General features: G+C 32.2%; 5 protein-coding genes across 12 annotated transcripts; 3 read left to right on the top strand and 2 right to left on the bottom strand.

Moving 5' to 3' along the window:
• Positions 1-46: 46 nt before the first annotated feature.
• Positions 47-6,212, top strand: LOC124954904 (snRNA-activating protein complex subunit 1). Of its 2 annotated transcripts, XM_047508535.1 has the most exons (9): positions 47-495; positions 659-953; positions 1,056-1,396; positions 1,496-1,628; positions 2,278-2,526; positions 2,634-2,985; positions 3,084-3,287; positions 3,428-3,856; positions 5,025-6,212. In XM_047508535.1, the coding sequence occupies exons 1-4, from the start codon at positions 356-358 to the stop codon at positions 1,605-1,607; spliced, it is 888 nt and encodes a 295-aa protein (XP_047364491.1). In that variant the 5' UTR covers positions 47-355; the 3' UTR covers positions 1,608-1,628; positions 2,278-2,526; positions 2,634-2,985; positions 3,084-3,287; positions 3,428-3,856; positions 5,025-6,212. The 2 variants fall into 2 exon arrangements, with proteins under 2 accessions (XP_047364491.1, XP_047364492.1); XM_047508536.1 differs by lacking the exon at positions 3,428-3,856.
• On the bottom strand, positions 1,044-4,633 carry LOC124954903. Of its 3 annotated transcripts, XM_047508533.1 has the most exons (4): positions 3,780-4,633; positions 3,405-3,716; positions 2,660-2,826; positions 1,044-2,496 (listed from the first exon to the last, which is right to left on the bottom strand). In XM_047508533.1, the coding sequence occupies exons 1-4, from the start codon at positions 3,978-3,980 to the stop codon at positions 2,271-2,273; spliced, it is 906 nt and encodes a 301-aa protein (XP_047364489.1). In that variant the 5' UTR covers positions 3,981-4,633; the 3' UTR covers positions 1,044-2,270. The 3 variants fall into 3 exon arrangements, with proteins under 3 accessions (XP_047364489.1, XP_047364487.1, XP_047364490.1); XM_047508531.1 differs by having other exon boundaries at positions 3,405-4,633; XM_047508534.1 differs by having other exon boundaries at positions 2,362-3,219; positions 3,405-4,633.
• Positions 4,776-8,641, bottom strand: LOC124954892 (probable ATP-dependent RNA helicase DDX23). Of its 5 annotated transcripts, none has more exons than XM_047508503.1 (11): positions 8,495-8,612; positions 8,120-8,357; positions 7,423-8,041; positions 7,003-7,335; positions 6,507-6,929; positions 6,289-6,415; positions 6,090-6,213; positions 5,905-6,020; positions 5,562-5,822; positions 5,299-5,473; positions 4,776-5,213 (listed from the first exon to the last, which is right to left on the bottom strand). In XM_047508503.1, exons 3-11 carry the CDS (start codon positions 8,028-8,030, stop codon positions 4,990-4,992), a joined length of 2,391 nt encoding a protein of 796 aa, XP_047364459.1. In that variant the 5' UTR covers positions 8,031-8,041; positions 8,120-8,357; positions 8,495-8,612; the 3' UTR covers positions 4,776-4,989. The 5 variants fall into 5 exon arrangements, with proteins under 5 accessions (XP_047364459.1, XP_047364455.1, XP_047364456.1 ...); XM_047508499.1 differs by having other exon boundaries at positions 7,423-8,043; positions 8,124-8,357; XM_047508500.1 differs by having other exon boundaries at positions 7,423-8,043; positions 8,124-8,295.
• A 186-nt stretch (positions 8,642-8,827) lies between these two features.
• On the top strand, positions 8,828-12,196 carry LOC124954900 (ubiquitin thioesterase OTU1). The gene is made up of 4 exons (XM_047508526.1): positions 8,828-8,892; positions 9,446-9,819; positions 9,909-10,225; positions 10,329-12,196. Exons 1-4 carry the CDS (start codon positions 8,843-8,845, stop codon positions 10,545-10,547), a joined length of 960 nt encoding a protein of 319 aa, XP_047364482.1. The 5' UTR covers positions 8,828-8,842; the 3' UTR covers positions 10,548-12,196.
• Positions 12,197-13,916: 1,720 nt separating this feature from the next.
• LOC124954877 (histone-lysine N-methyltransferase SETMAR-like) lies at positions 13,917-14,264 on the top strand. Its single transcript, XM_047508470.1, has one exon. It carries the CDS (start codon positions 13,917-13,919, stop codon positions 14,262-14,264), a length of 348 nt encoding a protein of 115 aa, XP_047364426.1.
• The last annotated feature ends 73 nt before the right edge of the window (positions 14,265-14,337 follow it).

The raw sequence follows: 14,337 nt of genomic DNA, 5'->3' as shown, positions 1-14,337 counted from the left end.
AATTTGCATTAATTCAAATCACAATAATGCATGTATTTTAAGTTTTACATTAATAAATTATCCTGATCCATAGAATAATTTGAATATTATCAGGAATTATAAATCAAATATATTCAAAATAATTGCGTATTATCAAAAATAATTTAAATATCGCGCTTGAATTTTGCTCGTTTTATCTAATATACCACAGGTGGTGTTTTCTTAGGTACACAAGTGCAATGCGATTTAACCTATCTTTTAACAAAATATCTTATTGAGATCTTTTCTTGCGTGTTATTACAATATTTTATATCAATTCTCTCTATAATCTCTATGTTATAAAAGATTTTTGGAATTAAATTATTTTGATAAGAAAATGAGCACGTCTTTTAATATAACTGCAGGGTTCAGGGAAGATTGTATAATATTAATCGATCGTTTCGAAAAAGTCGACGATATAAGATTTAAAAGTTTTTCCGAAATTTGGAAAGATTTAAAATTTAGTCTAATCTTTAAGTAAGTGAAATTACTTTCTTTTTTTAAATTAATGTTACCAATATATTTGATTTCATTATTTAGAAAAGCGTCTATGTGTACTATTATTATTATTATTATTATTATTACTATTTATTTATTATTATATTATTATTATCATCAGTGATTATTTCTGTTCATATAGAGACAAAGAACATGTTGCAGAATTAATGGAGTTTTGCGAAGAAATATTACATCTAACAAAACAGTATTTGTTTTCCGGTACATTTAAAGAACGTATTTGTGGCTTATATCTCTTGTATGGAATATATTTCAAAATGCCATGTTTTCAATTTAAAATTAGAATTACATTAACAGAGTGGCAGATGATTACGGAATTGCACAATCAAATAAGGGAAGGTGAACATCATGATGCCAATTATATATTGAGCAAACTTATCATCAATAATGCTTTTAAACATTGTCTTTTTGATCAAGAGGTGTGTGTATGTGTGTGTGTTTGCGCGTACGCATTAAACAAAAAGTCAGATTTTTTTTTAACTAAAATTACTTACCTATTCTTAATTACTTCTTATTTATAGATTAGCTTTGAGAAATGCTTTAGAAAAAGATATTATTATAATAATAATCCTTATTCAGTTTTATCATCTATTAAAAATATGGGCGAGAAAGATCAAATATTTGAAAAGATAAATAAATTAAGCAAAACGTATCACCAAAAGAAATGTGAAGCAATTGGCAGCAATACTGATAATTGCAGTTTAAATTTATTTAATTCCAACTTTGCTACTGAGATTATAAATGATATTCATACGTTTAGTAGAGGTAAGGGATATAATAAGGAAATGTGTACAAGTGCAACGAAGAAAGATATTAAAGAAATAGAAGGGTCTTCGCAAAGTGACAAGAAAATAAAACGACTGTAAGTTGACCTGATTATTTTCGTCTCTATCGTTATAAATCATATTTATTGTATAGTTATATTTATTTTATTTAATATATACATATATTTTATTCAAAGAGATCTAGATGACCCCTATCTCTCTTCCTCAAGTGATATTGGAAGTAATGTATCACCATTAAATATTATCGATAACAATACTGAAAGTATAATGGATGAATTTGCCGAGTAAATATAATAAAATGATCCGCATGTAAGTATTATGAGTAACATTTATATAGATTACAAAACAAGATACGCAATATGTAGCTTTTTATACATTTATTAATACCAGTAAAGAACATTACTTAAGGAAAATGTTAATTATTGCAAATTTAACAATTTTATCTGTTGCTTGAATATGACAAGATTTTATATTTTTAGAGATAGTGTCATGTTATTACTTATAGAAATTAAAGCGATTAAATTAAATTCCTAAATATATGTTGGAAATGCAAATTCAATTGAATTTCTGAACTTAAAAAAGTTGCCTACACGATAACCTGCGATGCTTTTGTCTGCTTTTTTTACAGCATAATTATAATTATATACACAAATATACATTTACATGTATATATATATATGTATATATATATATGTATATATATATATGTATATATATATATATATATGTGTGTATATGTATATTTATAGGTATATAGTTTGTGTATATGAAATAGCATATTGCTTTTTTATTATAAAATCTCTTTTGACATTACTCATCGAGCAGCTTTTAGCGATAAATATATTTAATTGTTGAGACTATCACACTCACATGCACACGCACACACACACGCACATGTTTGCAATTAAAAAATATAATCTTATGGCAATATCTAATAGATATTTAAACTTTTCAATAGACTTTTAACTGGTCATTGTCATCAAATCCAGCACTGTGTCCTGCATTGCGCACAATAAAACTTGTTCCGTCGTAATGCATCCGGCGCTCTCCTCGACGCACAAATAGATGAGACGTTTGACCCAACGATGCTGTGCAATGTAGAAACGGAGTTGTTAAGGATGCAGTTCCATTGCTAGGTGATGTTCGTAGCTGATACTTGTTGCTATTACGCGCAATTCTGTTGAAAATTATAATGAATTTACTGCAGGTAATATTTATATTCTTAAATTATTATTAATTTCCTTTATCTTATTTAATGTTTTGTATATAATAAAAACTTATACACATATTATATGCTTATTAATAAATAATTAGCGAAATGCATAAATGTAAAAACACACCTGACAAGACCATCCGGAGTCTGAGAAATTCTGACATTATTGATGATCCAATTTTCAACACCTTCATCTGTCATCCAATATTGAGCAGCTCCGAGAGCTGTAGCCGCTTCTTGCAGGCACGACGATCCATGTCGCGAGCCGGAGTAAAAAACACTCAACGAAAAGTCCTGAAATAATATCAAAGTGATGTACAATTGACGTAATTAAAAATCGTTACTCGTTTATAAAATCGATAATCTATTACTTGACTCATGTCCGAAAACGAGTCAGTGGTTGTTCTAGTTCCCGCTGCATCCACTAAATATACAAGAGCACATTGTTCGCAGGTAAAACTGACACCCTTGTACCACATCTTCGCGTATCTATAAGGATCGATGGAAATTAAAATTTATTATAATGCTCTTATTTTTCCATAATTTTTCAGAAATGACCAACTTATTATTCCCATGCGTATCGTGGGCCAGAATTTCAACACGCGATCCATATTGATATATTCTTCCATTTGGATGTAATAATGCAGCGGCTGCTCCAGAACAGCTTAACGAAAGCACGATATTATTCTGCACTGACGAAATATGTATATAACGCATATGCGTATAACTATTTTCTCTTTTTCGTTATAATTAATGTAAGTATTATTGTAAAATTATGATATATACGCGCCGAACGATCATAGTATCAGATTTGTTGCTCGCTTGGTGCCATCGAAACGAAGATCTAATGATAGATATAAAGGTGGGCATACCTTAAAATTGATCACTCTTACAGCACGATCGACTGTCATGTCAACTCGAATCCTATTGCGGAGTCTCAGGGAAATGGTACCATGTGGAGTGGCAACAGCACCTCCTGCACTCGCATCGGTCTCGTGTTCCCTCCAATTTTCTGTATAAAGGCAGGCCTCCTCGGCTGTATAATACGGAGTGGCCATTGTTTTAGGAGTTCTTGGCTGTCTCCAAATCGCCCCTGAACTCGAATAAGTGGTTGCACCCGTTATACCGCCGCTCCATTGATCCGCTGGTGGTGTTTCAAAGTACTTGGAAAATTCATTGTACCGCTGAAAGAGAGTTTGTTCTCGGATGATTAAAAAAGAGCAAACATGAGAATATGAATTACGTACTTGAAAATTAGTGTCCTCGGTCTGTGCATGATAACTGTGCGCTGTATAAAGTGATCGTGGTCGCATTGGTGTTACAGGTGCGCTTTGACTTTGAATCGGTGCCGCGGAACAGGCCGCAGGTAATAAAGTTGTTCCCTGTGGTCCTGCTGGTGCGACACATTTTTGCATATCCTTACGGAATTCACCACATGGATTCGCCATGACTTTTGCCTATTATTGTCGTCCTTATTATCGTCATCATCATCATCATCATCATCATCATTATTAGATAATAATATTTGGTTGAGTTATGGGGGGCGGGGGGAGGAACAACAAAAAAAAAAGACCATTAAGATAATAAATTTTAGATGAACCTTTGAATCTCCAGTCACACTTTTAGCTTTTTTGCGACGAGCTTTTCGGGGTTTGGACACCGCCGTTTGGTTTCCCTCGTTTATGCGATCCACGGCTGAAGTGATTTTTTCCTTGCCGCGAAACTTTGTGTTTTCTTTTCGAGAGCGATCTATGTCGAGCTTGTAAATCTATGGGTTGGTTTGCGGAAGATTTCGTCCAAGAATTATCATTTGCTATTCTTTTCTTCTTTATAAGATTTTCTTGTGAATCGAGAAAAAAGAACGCAAGTCAGGCGTAGAGAAATCGAGACTGATATATAATATTCCAGAGGAAGTTCATTTCGAAGAACGATTCCGCAATCTTTGCGATGGAAAACAATTGAGGAATTTGATTGTCTCGTTGCCGTTGACGATCGTGAGATCGGTCAGAGACGTAACTTACTTCGCACTCTTTTCACAAGCGTCGCATTATTCGTATGTTCATAGACGCCTCGTTATTCTAGTTGGCCTGTTATACTTTCATCACGTCGCAGTAATATTAATATTATTCAACCGCTTTCAATATCTATCAATTTTGTGCATGTATATATATTTTATGTGATATACTTTCCATATAATCAAGACTTATTTCAATTCGTAAATGATAAATTCCAATAACTTGTTATATTATTAAGCGAATTGAATATTTTTATTTGTATCTTACATCGTACATAGGAAAATATTACTTATCTTTTGTACCTAATTACAACAGATATAACCGTATTGATTACTTAATGACAAAAATTGATCGCTTTTCGATTTTTTTTAATTGTACAACAAATTATATAAAAGAAAGAATAACGTGCGCTGCGTTGATGTGCGTTTACGTTAATTAAAATTTATGCAAATATTTTTTCTTCCCGACGTTTTTTAGTAACCACTGTGCCTGGCTTATGTTGCGCATCCGGATGATTAAGTAATTCTGGTGGACAAGTGGATATTGGACTAGCAAGAATAGTTTGCTTCAAATCATAGAATAGATGACTGTCATCTTTTGTACAGAAAGAAATAGCAAGACCAGCTTTACCAGCACGCCCCGTTCTACCAATACGATGTGTGTAATCTACGAAGGAATATGAAATTGCATTAGTAAGAATAAACATTTTAACAATAATTTTACCATGTACATTTTACAAATATACACATACCTTCAATAGTTTTAGCCATATCGTAATTAATAACCATAGATACATCCTTAATGTCAATACCACGTCCAGCTACATCAGTAGCAACTAAAATATCTTTACTTCCACTCTTAAGAGATGCAAGGGCATATTCTCTTTGCTCCTGCCCTTTACCACCATGAAGAGTACATGCGTTATACTAAAAATATAATGTTTTCATCGTAATCGTATATAAATATATACTACATATGTACATATAATATACATAATATGTCATTATGTTTTACCCCAAGCTTTTCCAATCCTCTTGCAAGTACATCTGCACCCTTCTTTTGATTAACGAATATAATAACGGGTGGTTCAACACCTCTGCTAAGTATTTCCATAAGTTTTTTACGTTTATCAGCTTCACCCATTATGTGAACTATTTGTTCAGTTCGTTCCGTAGGTTTACCAACACTACCGATATAGACTACAGCAGGTCGTCTTAAATAAGTTCTTGCCAAACGTTCCACTGCAGGAGGCATAGTAGCTGTAAACATCACAGTCTAAAAAACAGTGAGACAAGAGATTAAAGCGTTGAAAATGAACGATTGTGTATGTGTGTGTGTACATATATATATCGATCACCTGTCGGTATTTCTTCTTTGTATTGTAATTAGCCAAAAGTTTTTCTTCATTTTCGGCATCTTCGTTGTCCGGTTTCAAATTTGTTACCGGCATATACTCCAAAATTTTCTGTACATCTAATATAAATAAATATATAAATTATTTCGTATATAAATCTTGAGTAAAGCAATAGTTTAATATGTAACCTGGTTCAAAGCCCATGTCTATCATTCTGTCAGCTTCATCCAATACGATATATGTACATTGATTTAAAACTAAATATCGATTTTCTAACACATCTATCAATCTTCCAGGGGTAGCAATGACAATCTAGAAACAAAAATTATGTTAAAGATAGTTTAAAAAGAAATTCTAATTTTTCTTAATAATTTATTTCTACCTTACCTCACATCCCATACGTAATCTAAATCCTTGCTCTTCTCTAGATAAACCACCCACTACTACAACCGTTCTAATGCCCAAGGGTTGTCCAAACTTATTAGTTTCTTCTTCAATCTGCTGTGCTAATTCACTAATATAAATAAGAGACATTTAATAATACTTGGTGTTCCTTAGATCTTAATTTATGCAGGGACGCACTTGAAAAATACGTTTTAACGTACCGCGTTGGAGCCAAAATTATACTATAAGGACCTTGATCGGCTTCTTCTAATCTTTCAATTTTGGGTAAACTAGTAATCCATAATAAAAGAGGAATTAAAAACGCCAATGTTTTTCCAGAACCAGTTTCGGCAACACCTATAATATCACGATTTTGGAGACCTATGGGAATAGCTTGTCTTTGAATAGGCGTTAGATCCTTATATCCGACTTTATCGATAATATCTAAAATTTCTTTTGGAAATCCGGACTCCTTCCATGACCTAATAGGGTCTGGAATACGTCCTCCTTTTATCGTAATATTATAATCCTCTCTAAATATACGCCAATCTCTTTCGGTCATTTCGTTAAGGGCTTTCTCAGACCAATGACGATCGTCCCATTTTTGCTTCTCTTCTTTTCTTTTTACTTTTTTCAATCGCATCCTTTGAAAGAGAAATTTATTTTGTTGGTACAACTTTCAAAGTTATAATCTAACTTTTAGAATAAATTACTTACTTCTCTTGTTCCTTCTCCGCTTCCGTACGTCTTTTTTCTAACAGTTCTCCATAAAATTTACTTTGATCGCGTTTCTGAGCCTTAATATCAATACCCGCGAGATTACCCCTTCCAAAAAATTGCACCTGATGTCTTTCCTTATATATACTGTTGTAATCGACTGACGTATCCTCCGATGTATCCCAGTCAAATACAAATTTCCTATCGTTCAGTCTTCTCACACGACGTTTCTTCTTTATAAGACCAAGATAACGTTCTTTAATAGCTTCCACTTCCTTTTCCTTATCCTTATCCTTTATTTCTTCTTCTCTCGAACGTTGAGCATCTCTACGTCTGCATCATAATACATAAATATATTAGCTTTTATATAGTATAACTTAAAAGCTATAACAAAGAGTTAATGTTGGTAAGAAAATTTACCGTTCTCTATCATCCCAATCTCTCTCTTTGGTTTCGCCTCCAGAAAAAAATGCTTTGCGTTCTTCTTCCTGTTGCTTCTTTATCGCTTCTACCTCTTGTTGGCGCTTTTCTAATGCCAAAGCTGCACGTTCTTCCTTAGTTAAAAATTTTGGCTTTGCCCGCGCTTCTTCTTCCGCTTTCTTTTTAGCCAGTAACTCTTCCAAGCTAAGCGGTTCTCTCTTTTGCACTGATTTTGATTTCTCCTCAGCTTCTTCCTCTTCCTTTTTAACTTCATTTTTGACCTCTTTCTTCGCTTCTTCCTCAACAGAGAATATTGGACTTCCCTTACGTTTTTTATCATCTTTTCCCTTATCTTTGATATCCCGTCTATCCCTGGATCTATCGCGATCTTTCTCACGAGATCTATCCCTTTCTCTCGAACGATCTCTATCCCGCGATCTATCTCGTTCGCGCGAACGTTCTCTTGATCTCGAACGTTTTCTATCCTTCTTTCTTTCCTTAGATCGGCTTCTGGAACGGCGTCGATCACGTCGTTCTCGGTCTCTTTCACGATCGCGATCCCTTTCACGAGATCTACTACGTCTGACGGTTTTCTTATCATGTGCCATTGTCACGTTAACTGTAACGATGGGAAAATAATTTTTAAAATAATTAATAAGTAAGGTAATGGACGTGAACGATTTCCAATATTATTTACTTATCTTATTTACAAAGGATTTATTTTATATCAATAATCCGGAGCATACGTAAACTATCAAGCAACCTTGATGCAAACGAGATTATTTAATTAAGAGAATAATTTCAATCAACATTTCAATCTTAATTCTATTTGCATCATTAATATCCTTATCCTATACTCTCTAATACGTCTCTCTGGAGTCAAGCGAGCCGAACACCATAGTAAACAAAAAAACTTATATTTCTCCTTGAAGAAACTTATAAAAATATGGTTATATTTCGAAATCGTCAACTTATATATATATAAATATATAATATATACATATATATATACATATACATATATATATATATATATATATATATATATATAAAGTCTTATATGAATGCTTACAATTAGATAAATAATTCTTATTTATAATAATTATGAGTAATTGTCCGTAAGTCTTGGGGTTACGTTATTATATAGATATCCGACAACAACTGAAAATATATTCGTATCAGCGCCACCTTGGTGTACGCGTGACGTAACAACTGCGAACTTAACGACTGCAGTAAAAATAGCAGCTTTCTAATCGTGATTCATTCATCCCCTTTTCAATTTATTCATACGAACAATAGTAATGATATATAATAAGCATTAATATTGATTATCGAACATAGCGTTGGATGTATGCATGACAAAAATAATATCACCAAATATTTATCTTCAATATCGATATTTGACGTTTATTTTTTCGCAATGTTGGCTGAGTCCATCGTGCAAAGTTCTTTAATAAAAATCTCGACAAGGTTGGTCGACGTCGTCGAATAAGATTGATTGAAATAAAGGAAGGGAAAATTAATTGGACAGAGATAAGTGTGCGTGGTGCGTGCGTGGCGCATAAGCTCTCTTAAAATTCTACCTGTCCTTCTCTTATATGTACATTATACATTGTGGTGTAATCGGTTATTATCCAGATCACGTGATCAACGATAACGGGCGCTGTTATTAGATTTCTTAATATTTCATATTTTTACGCTTTGTTCAATTTGCTTCAATTTCGTAAAAGGCAAAACTCACGAATCAGGAATAAGGAATAATAAGCATGGCTAGTAAATAATAAGTAAAAGTCATAGTGAGATTGGTATGACTCTCTCTCTCTCTCCCCCTCCTCCCTCCCATGATATGATCTCGATCCCTTGAGAGGTTGGGATAGTCGTTTGAAAGAAAAGTCACAATAAGTTTATTTTATTTTATTTTATTTTATTTTGTTTTATTTTATTTATTTATTTATTTATTTATTTATTTTTTTTTCTGGTTTAACTCATAACCGCCTGAAAGTATGGCTGGATTTGTTTTAAGGGTCAAAACAAAGTCAGGACAAAAGGTTGTAAATGGGCTTGTCCCACAGGACAAAGTAGCTCTATTAAAATCGAAGTTAGCCGATGTAACAGGTATATCCGTTGAAGCTCTTCATGTCCTTGGTGGTTTTCCGCCTAAGGCGATCGATCTTGATAATGAATCAGCTACAATTGCGGACAGCGGTATAGTCTCTGGTGACACCCTGATCGTCGAAGAGAAACAAGTTATTAACGGCGCTCAAATAGCAACGGCAATTGGCAGATCTCACATTGTAAATGATGAAACCTTCATTAATACTCCAGGTGTACTCATGAAAATGGTTGTGCCGGCAGATAATTCGTGTTTATTTACTAGCGTTGGCTACGTTCTGAATGGTAATGTTATACTCATCTAAGATATTACAAAATATGATTATACGAACTTATTCAAGTCAAGGATATATTTATATATATTTTTTATTCAGGGAAAGTCGATCGCAATTGCTCAAGCTTTATGAGAGAGATAATAGCAAATGCCGTAGCTGCCGATACTGAGGAATATTCGGAAGCTTTTTTGGGTAGACCTAACGCAGAATATTGCGAATGGATTTTAAAGCCGGATTCTTGGGGAGGAGCAATAGAATTGTCTATACTGTCAAAGTTTTATGGATTAGAGATAGCTGTAATCGATAGTATCAATGCTATTATAAATAGGTTTGGAGAAGATCAACATTATGCCCAAAGAGTATTTCTTATATTTGATGGAATACATTATGATCCGCTTTATTTGGAACCACTTGATGTGAGCTAAAGATAATAAATTATACTTAATTAAATTAAATACAATTGAAATGTATTTAGTCGTACGTAAAGTGCAATTACTTAATGGCGCATTTTTTTCCTAGGGTGGTAGTATCCAAACGATCTTTCCGACCGAAGATGATAGAATGTTATTAGAAGCGGCAGAACTTGCAAGAGAAGTGAAGTCTAGTCGTCAGTATACAGACGTACAAAAATTTAAATTAATGTGTTATGATTGCAATGTAAAATTAAATGGACCGGGTGCAGCACGACAACATGCCAGTGAAACAGGCCACAAGAGCTTTGGAGAAGTGCCTGTGTAATGTAATTTCAATTTTGCTCGTGCAATATATAATAAGTATTTTTAATCAGACTGCTGCTATGTAAGGTGTTCGATAAATTAGCCTCAAAATGATTTTTCACTTGATGAAGGCTTGAAAACATTTAAGAACTATGCGCCAATGTTTCTTCTGTCCTAAATATGCATATATATTTATAAAATGCACTCTTTGATTGAATTTTATAAACAAATAATGACCACTGATTCAGCTGAAAACTTCTTTTCAACAGTGATCATACAATTGCGTGCGCGTGTGTGTCTTTTTATTTCGTTCTATGAAGCAAAATTATTACGGATAAAATTATGCATATTATATTTTTGAGAAAAATTTATAATCCATTATTTATATAAATATTTTATTATTCTTTTCTTTTTTCTCGAAATTAAAAGAAATTACTTTCACCTTGTGCATTTTATTTATCTTGTGCAATTCTTTGGTCTAATGGTTAATTCAATATCATCGTTAAAATTAGGGATATATCATTTAATTGTAAAATTGGATATATATTATATATATTAGTATCGTCTATTTCACAAACTAAAACGTGCCTTTAATTATAGTTTTCTTTTATATACTTTGCAATATGTGAAATTGCGCAATATTAATAATTGGAAAAAATTTAATTCATTATTTTTTATTTATTACTCTGAACAATGATTTACAGTGAACAATATTTTAAAACTCATTTAAAACAATTTAATTATATGTACACACATACTGTTTTATTACAATATATAGTATATGTATTTTATATTTTTCTTAAATCTAGCATTAGCAAGATTGAGAATTTATGATGGTCCTTAAATATGTTACTGTAAAAACTGTCATTTTTATTAGCCCAGCATGTTCTATGACTCATATGTATTATATTTTGAAAGCTATAGCTAATAATCATTTCGTGAAATTTATACAGTAGGATCAATTTAATTTTATTTGAAAAAAAAAAATATATACAAACAACTTGTAAAAATAAGACGAGAAAAGGCAAATGTTGTAAATTATAAATTACAGTGCAGCTATAATGGTAATAATACTACTATTTGAAAATAATGATTTCTTGGAAATATTCATCTTCACAGGTCATACACATATACACACACACACACATGAAATTATTGTAAACGAATAATATAGTAAAGGTTACCAAACCGATTACTTTATTTATATGGACATATATAATAGATACTTTTGTCAGATTATATTATTTCTATGCAGATAGATGCATAGATAGATGATATCGAGTCTTGCAAGAAATTATGCCCAATTGTTTGATGAAACTAATGTTTATTGACAGCTAAATTATAGTGAACTCTTTTCTTTTCCTTTCTTCGCAGATATAAGCATCTAATATGCATTGTCACTCGTTTCTACAGTTATCGTTTTTTTAAAAAGATCTAGAATATGTTCCAATATCGTTAGTACGATAGTGCATAATTATATATATTCAGTATATTTTTCAATCCATTATGCCTGAAAACTGACAGAAAAGAATTTATAACTATTTATTACTCTGTTAGGAACATGATTTTTATAACCATTTATATAATCATACAGAACACATTTTTCAGGTCATGTTAATTCATTATATTATTATCATGAAATTATTTGAAATAAAAAACAATTATTTACTATCTGTAGTTTTTTTTATTTCTAAACATAAGTATTAAATACATTATTTATATAACATCGGAGTATAAATCGTTAATATTTAGATATTCAGAATATTCTGTAGCGTTTCCAGAATGATATAACGTTACTAAAATTTATAAAAAATACTTGATAATTAAAAAAATTTATTTTTTAAATTTATCGCAACAAAATTACAACAATAATATATATAATTTTAGAGTAGAGTCAGCGTTAGTCCGTAGGTCTCCGTATGCAGCAATTTTCACATAGTAATACCTGGGTCGGTATTAATTGCTAAATCTAATTGTAAATCATGTAATGCAAATACTACCGGTCGATTGACTGTATATTTCAATGTATTTTCTAAATCCCTTTAACTTAATTCTAATTAAACACTAAAGTATTAATATTTTACATTGTTAATTATACTTCTATAGGCAAATATATGGATATAGTTAAATTTAAAGATAATTCTTTTTAAATTCGCAAAGTATACTAATCATCATATGTGTTAATTATATTTATTATTCTTTATGCTTTTATCGTGAAACAAATGCGTACCGATGTCGTAAGTGTTTTCAGACTGTTTCGTTAGATGGCGCCAAATTTCGACGAATTGTGGCGACTTCGTTGCGACTGTTACGCCTCCTCCGAGAAGACATATAACTAACACGCCTCGGCGCCACCCAATATACTTGGTGGAAATCAACCAAATAAAATGAGAGACAAAAACGCCGAAAACAAAAAAGAAATCATTCATTCTTTCTTTGATTCTTCTAGAGACCACAGCCATAGCTATTGAGAGTGATAGTCTGATTAAATTACTGCGTATCTGACAAAGTTAAATAAATATATCACAATTATTGCTTGATGTGCAAAATTTCTCTCTACATAATGGATTATCCACGAAAAACCTACAGAACTTATTCTTATCATTCTCAAAAAAATGTGACCGTTGATTGGATGGTCGATTGGACAGACAATAAAGATCCCAATAAATTGTCGATTTACCATTTATGTGGATTAGGCTAATAAAATTAAACAAGACGAAGAAAAAACATAATCCAGTTGGATTTCCGTCTTCGTCGTAAGAGTTTGTTATTGTTGTATTCCAATTAGATTGTATATTTTTTACATCGTTATATCTAAGTTCTTCGCAGCGATAATTAAATCTGTGCTGTTCCTATACGGAGAGGTTATGTTTAAGTGGATAACGATAGATTAAAAACGAACATGTGACATTTTTTTAGTAAATATCGGCATTGTCAGCACGTGGCCAATCGCTATGAAAAGGTTACTTCTTTAACAGTTTAATACCAAAATATATTCGAACGCTAGATGGTGACATTTTGACCATTTTAGCGCCAAGATAAAATTGTTATTTATAGATATATGTAGAGATATATAGATTTTTACTACAATTTTTAAACTTTACCGGTTCAAAATATTTATTAAGTTTAAGTTTTATAAGTGAAAAACGTTATAAGTTATAAGTAATTATTAAATTATTTAATTTTTTATATATATTATTTTTATATATATCTCTCCCATAAGTCTTTTCCTTGCCACGCTATGTGTGACCTTGAGCCGGCTCTGTTAGTAAACATGTAAATTTATGTATTGTCCGTTTATAGCATCAATTTCAGTCGTCTCACAGTTCTTTCAAAGTATGTTTCGTTGGTGACAAAGTCTCTTTTAAAATCTTTTTCCACGCCGTTCAATATGGATAGCCAAAAGAATCATTTGCGGCATGTTATGCTTCATTGCTTTAAAAAAGGTAGTAGCGCAAAGGACACTGCAGATGAGATTTGCACAGTTTATGGAAGTGGTACTACGACTATTAGAACCGTCCGCAATTGGTTTAAGAAATTTAGAGCTGGCAATTTTAATTTGAGAGATGAAGACCGCAGCGGCCGCCCAGCAACGACGGATACGGACCTCATCAAGACTATGCTTGCTGAAAATCCGCGATATAGTGTGCGCGAGATAGTGAATGCCACTAACATTCCCAGGACAACGGTACATAATCATTTAATCAAGATGGGATATGTGAATCGGTATGAAGTTTGAGTTTCACACCAATTGACGGAGACCGATCTTATGAACCGCGTCTCTACGTACGATATTATTATTATGTTTCTCT

This window comes from Vespa velutina, chromosome 16 (genome assembly GCF_912470025.1).
Source record: "Vespa velutina chromosome 16, iVesVel2.1, whole genome shotgun sequence".
NCBI classification, from domain to species: domain Eukaryota; kingdom Metazoa; phylum Arthropoda; class Insecta; order Hymenoptera; family Vespidae; genus Vespa; species Vespa velutina.
Note: the sequence above shows the minus strand (reverse complement) of the source record. Positions and strands in the feature narration are given on the sequence as shown.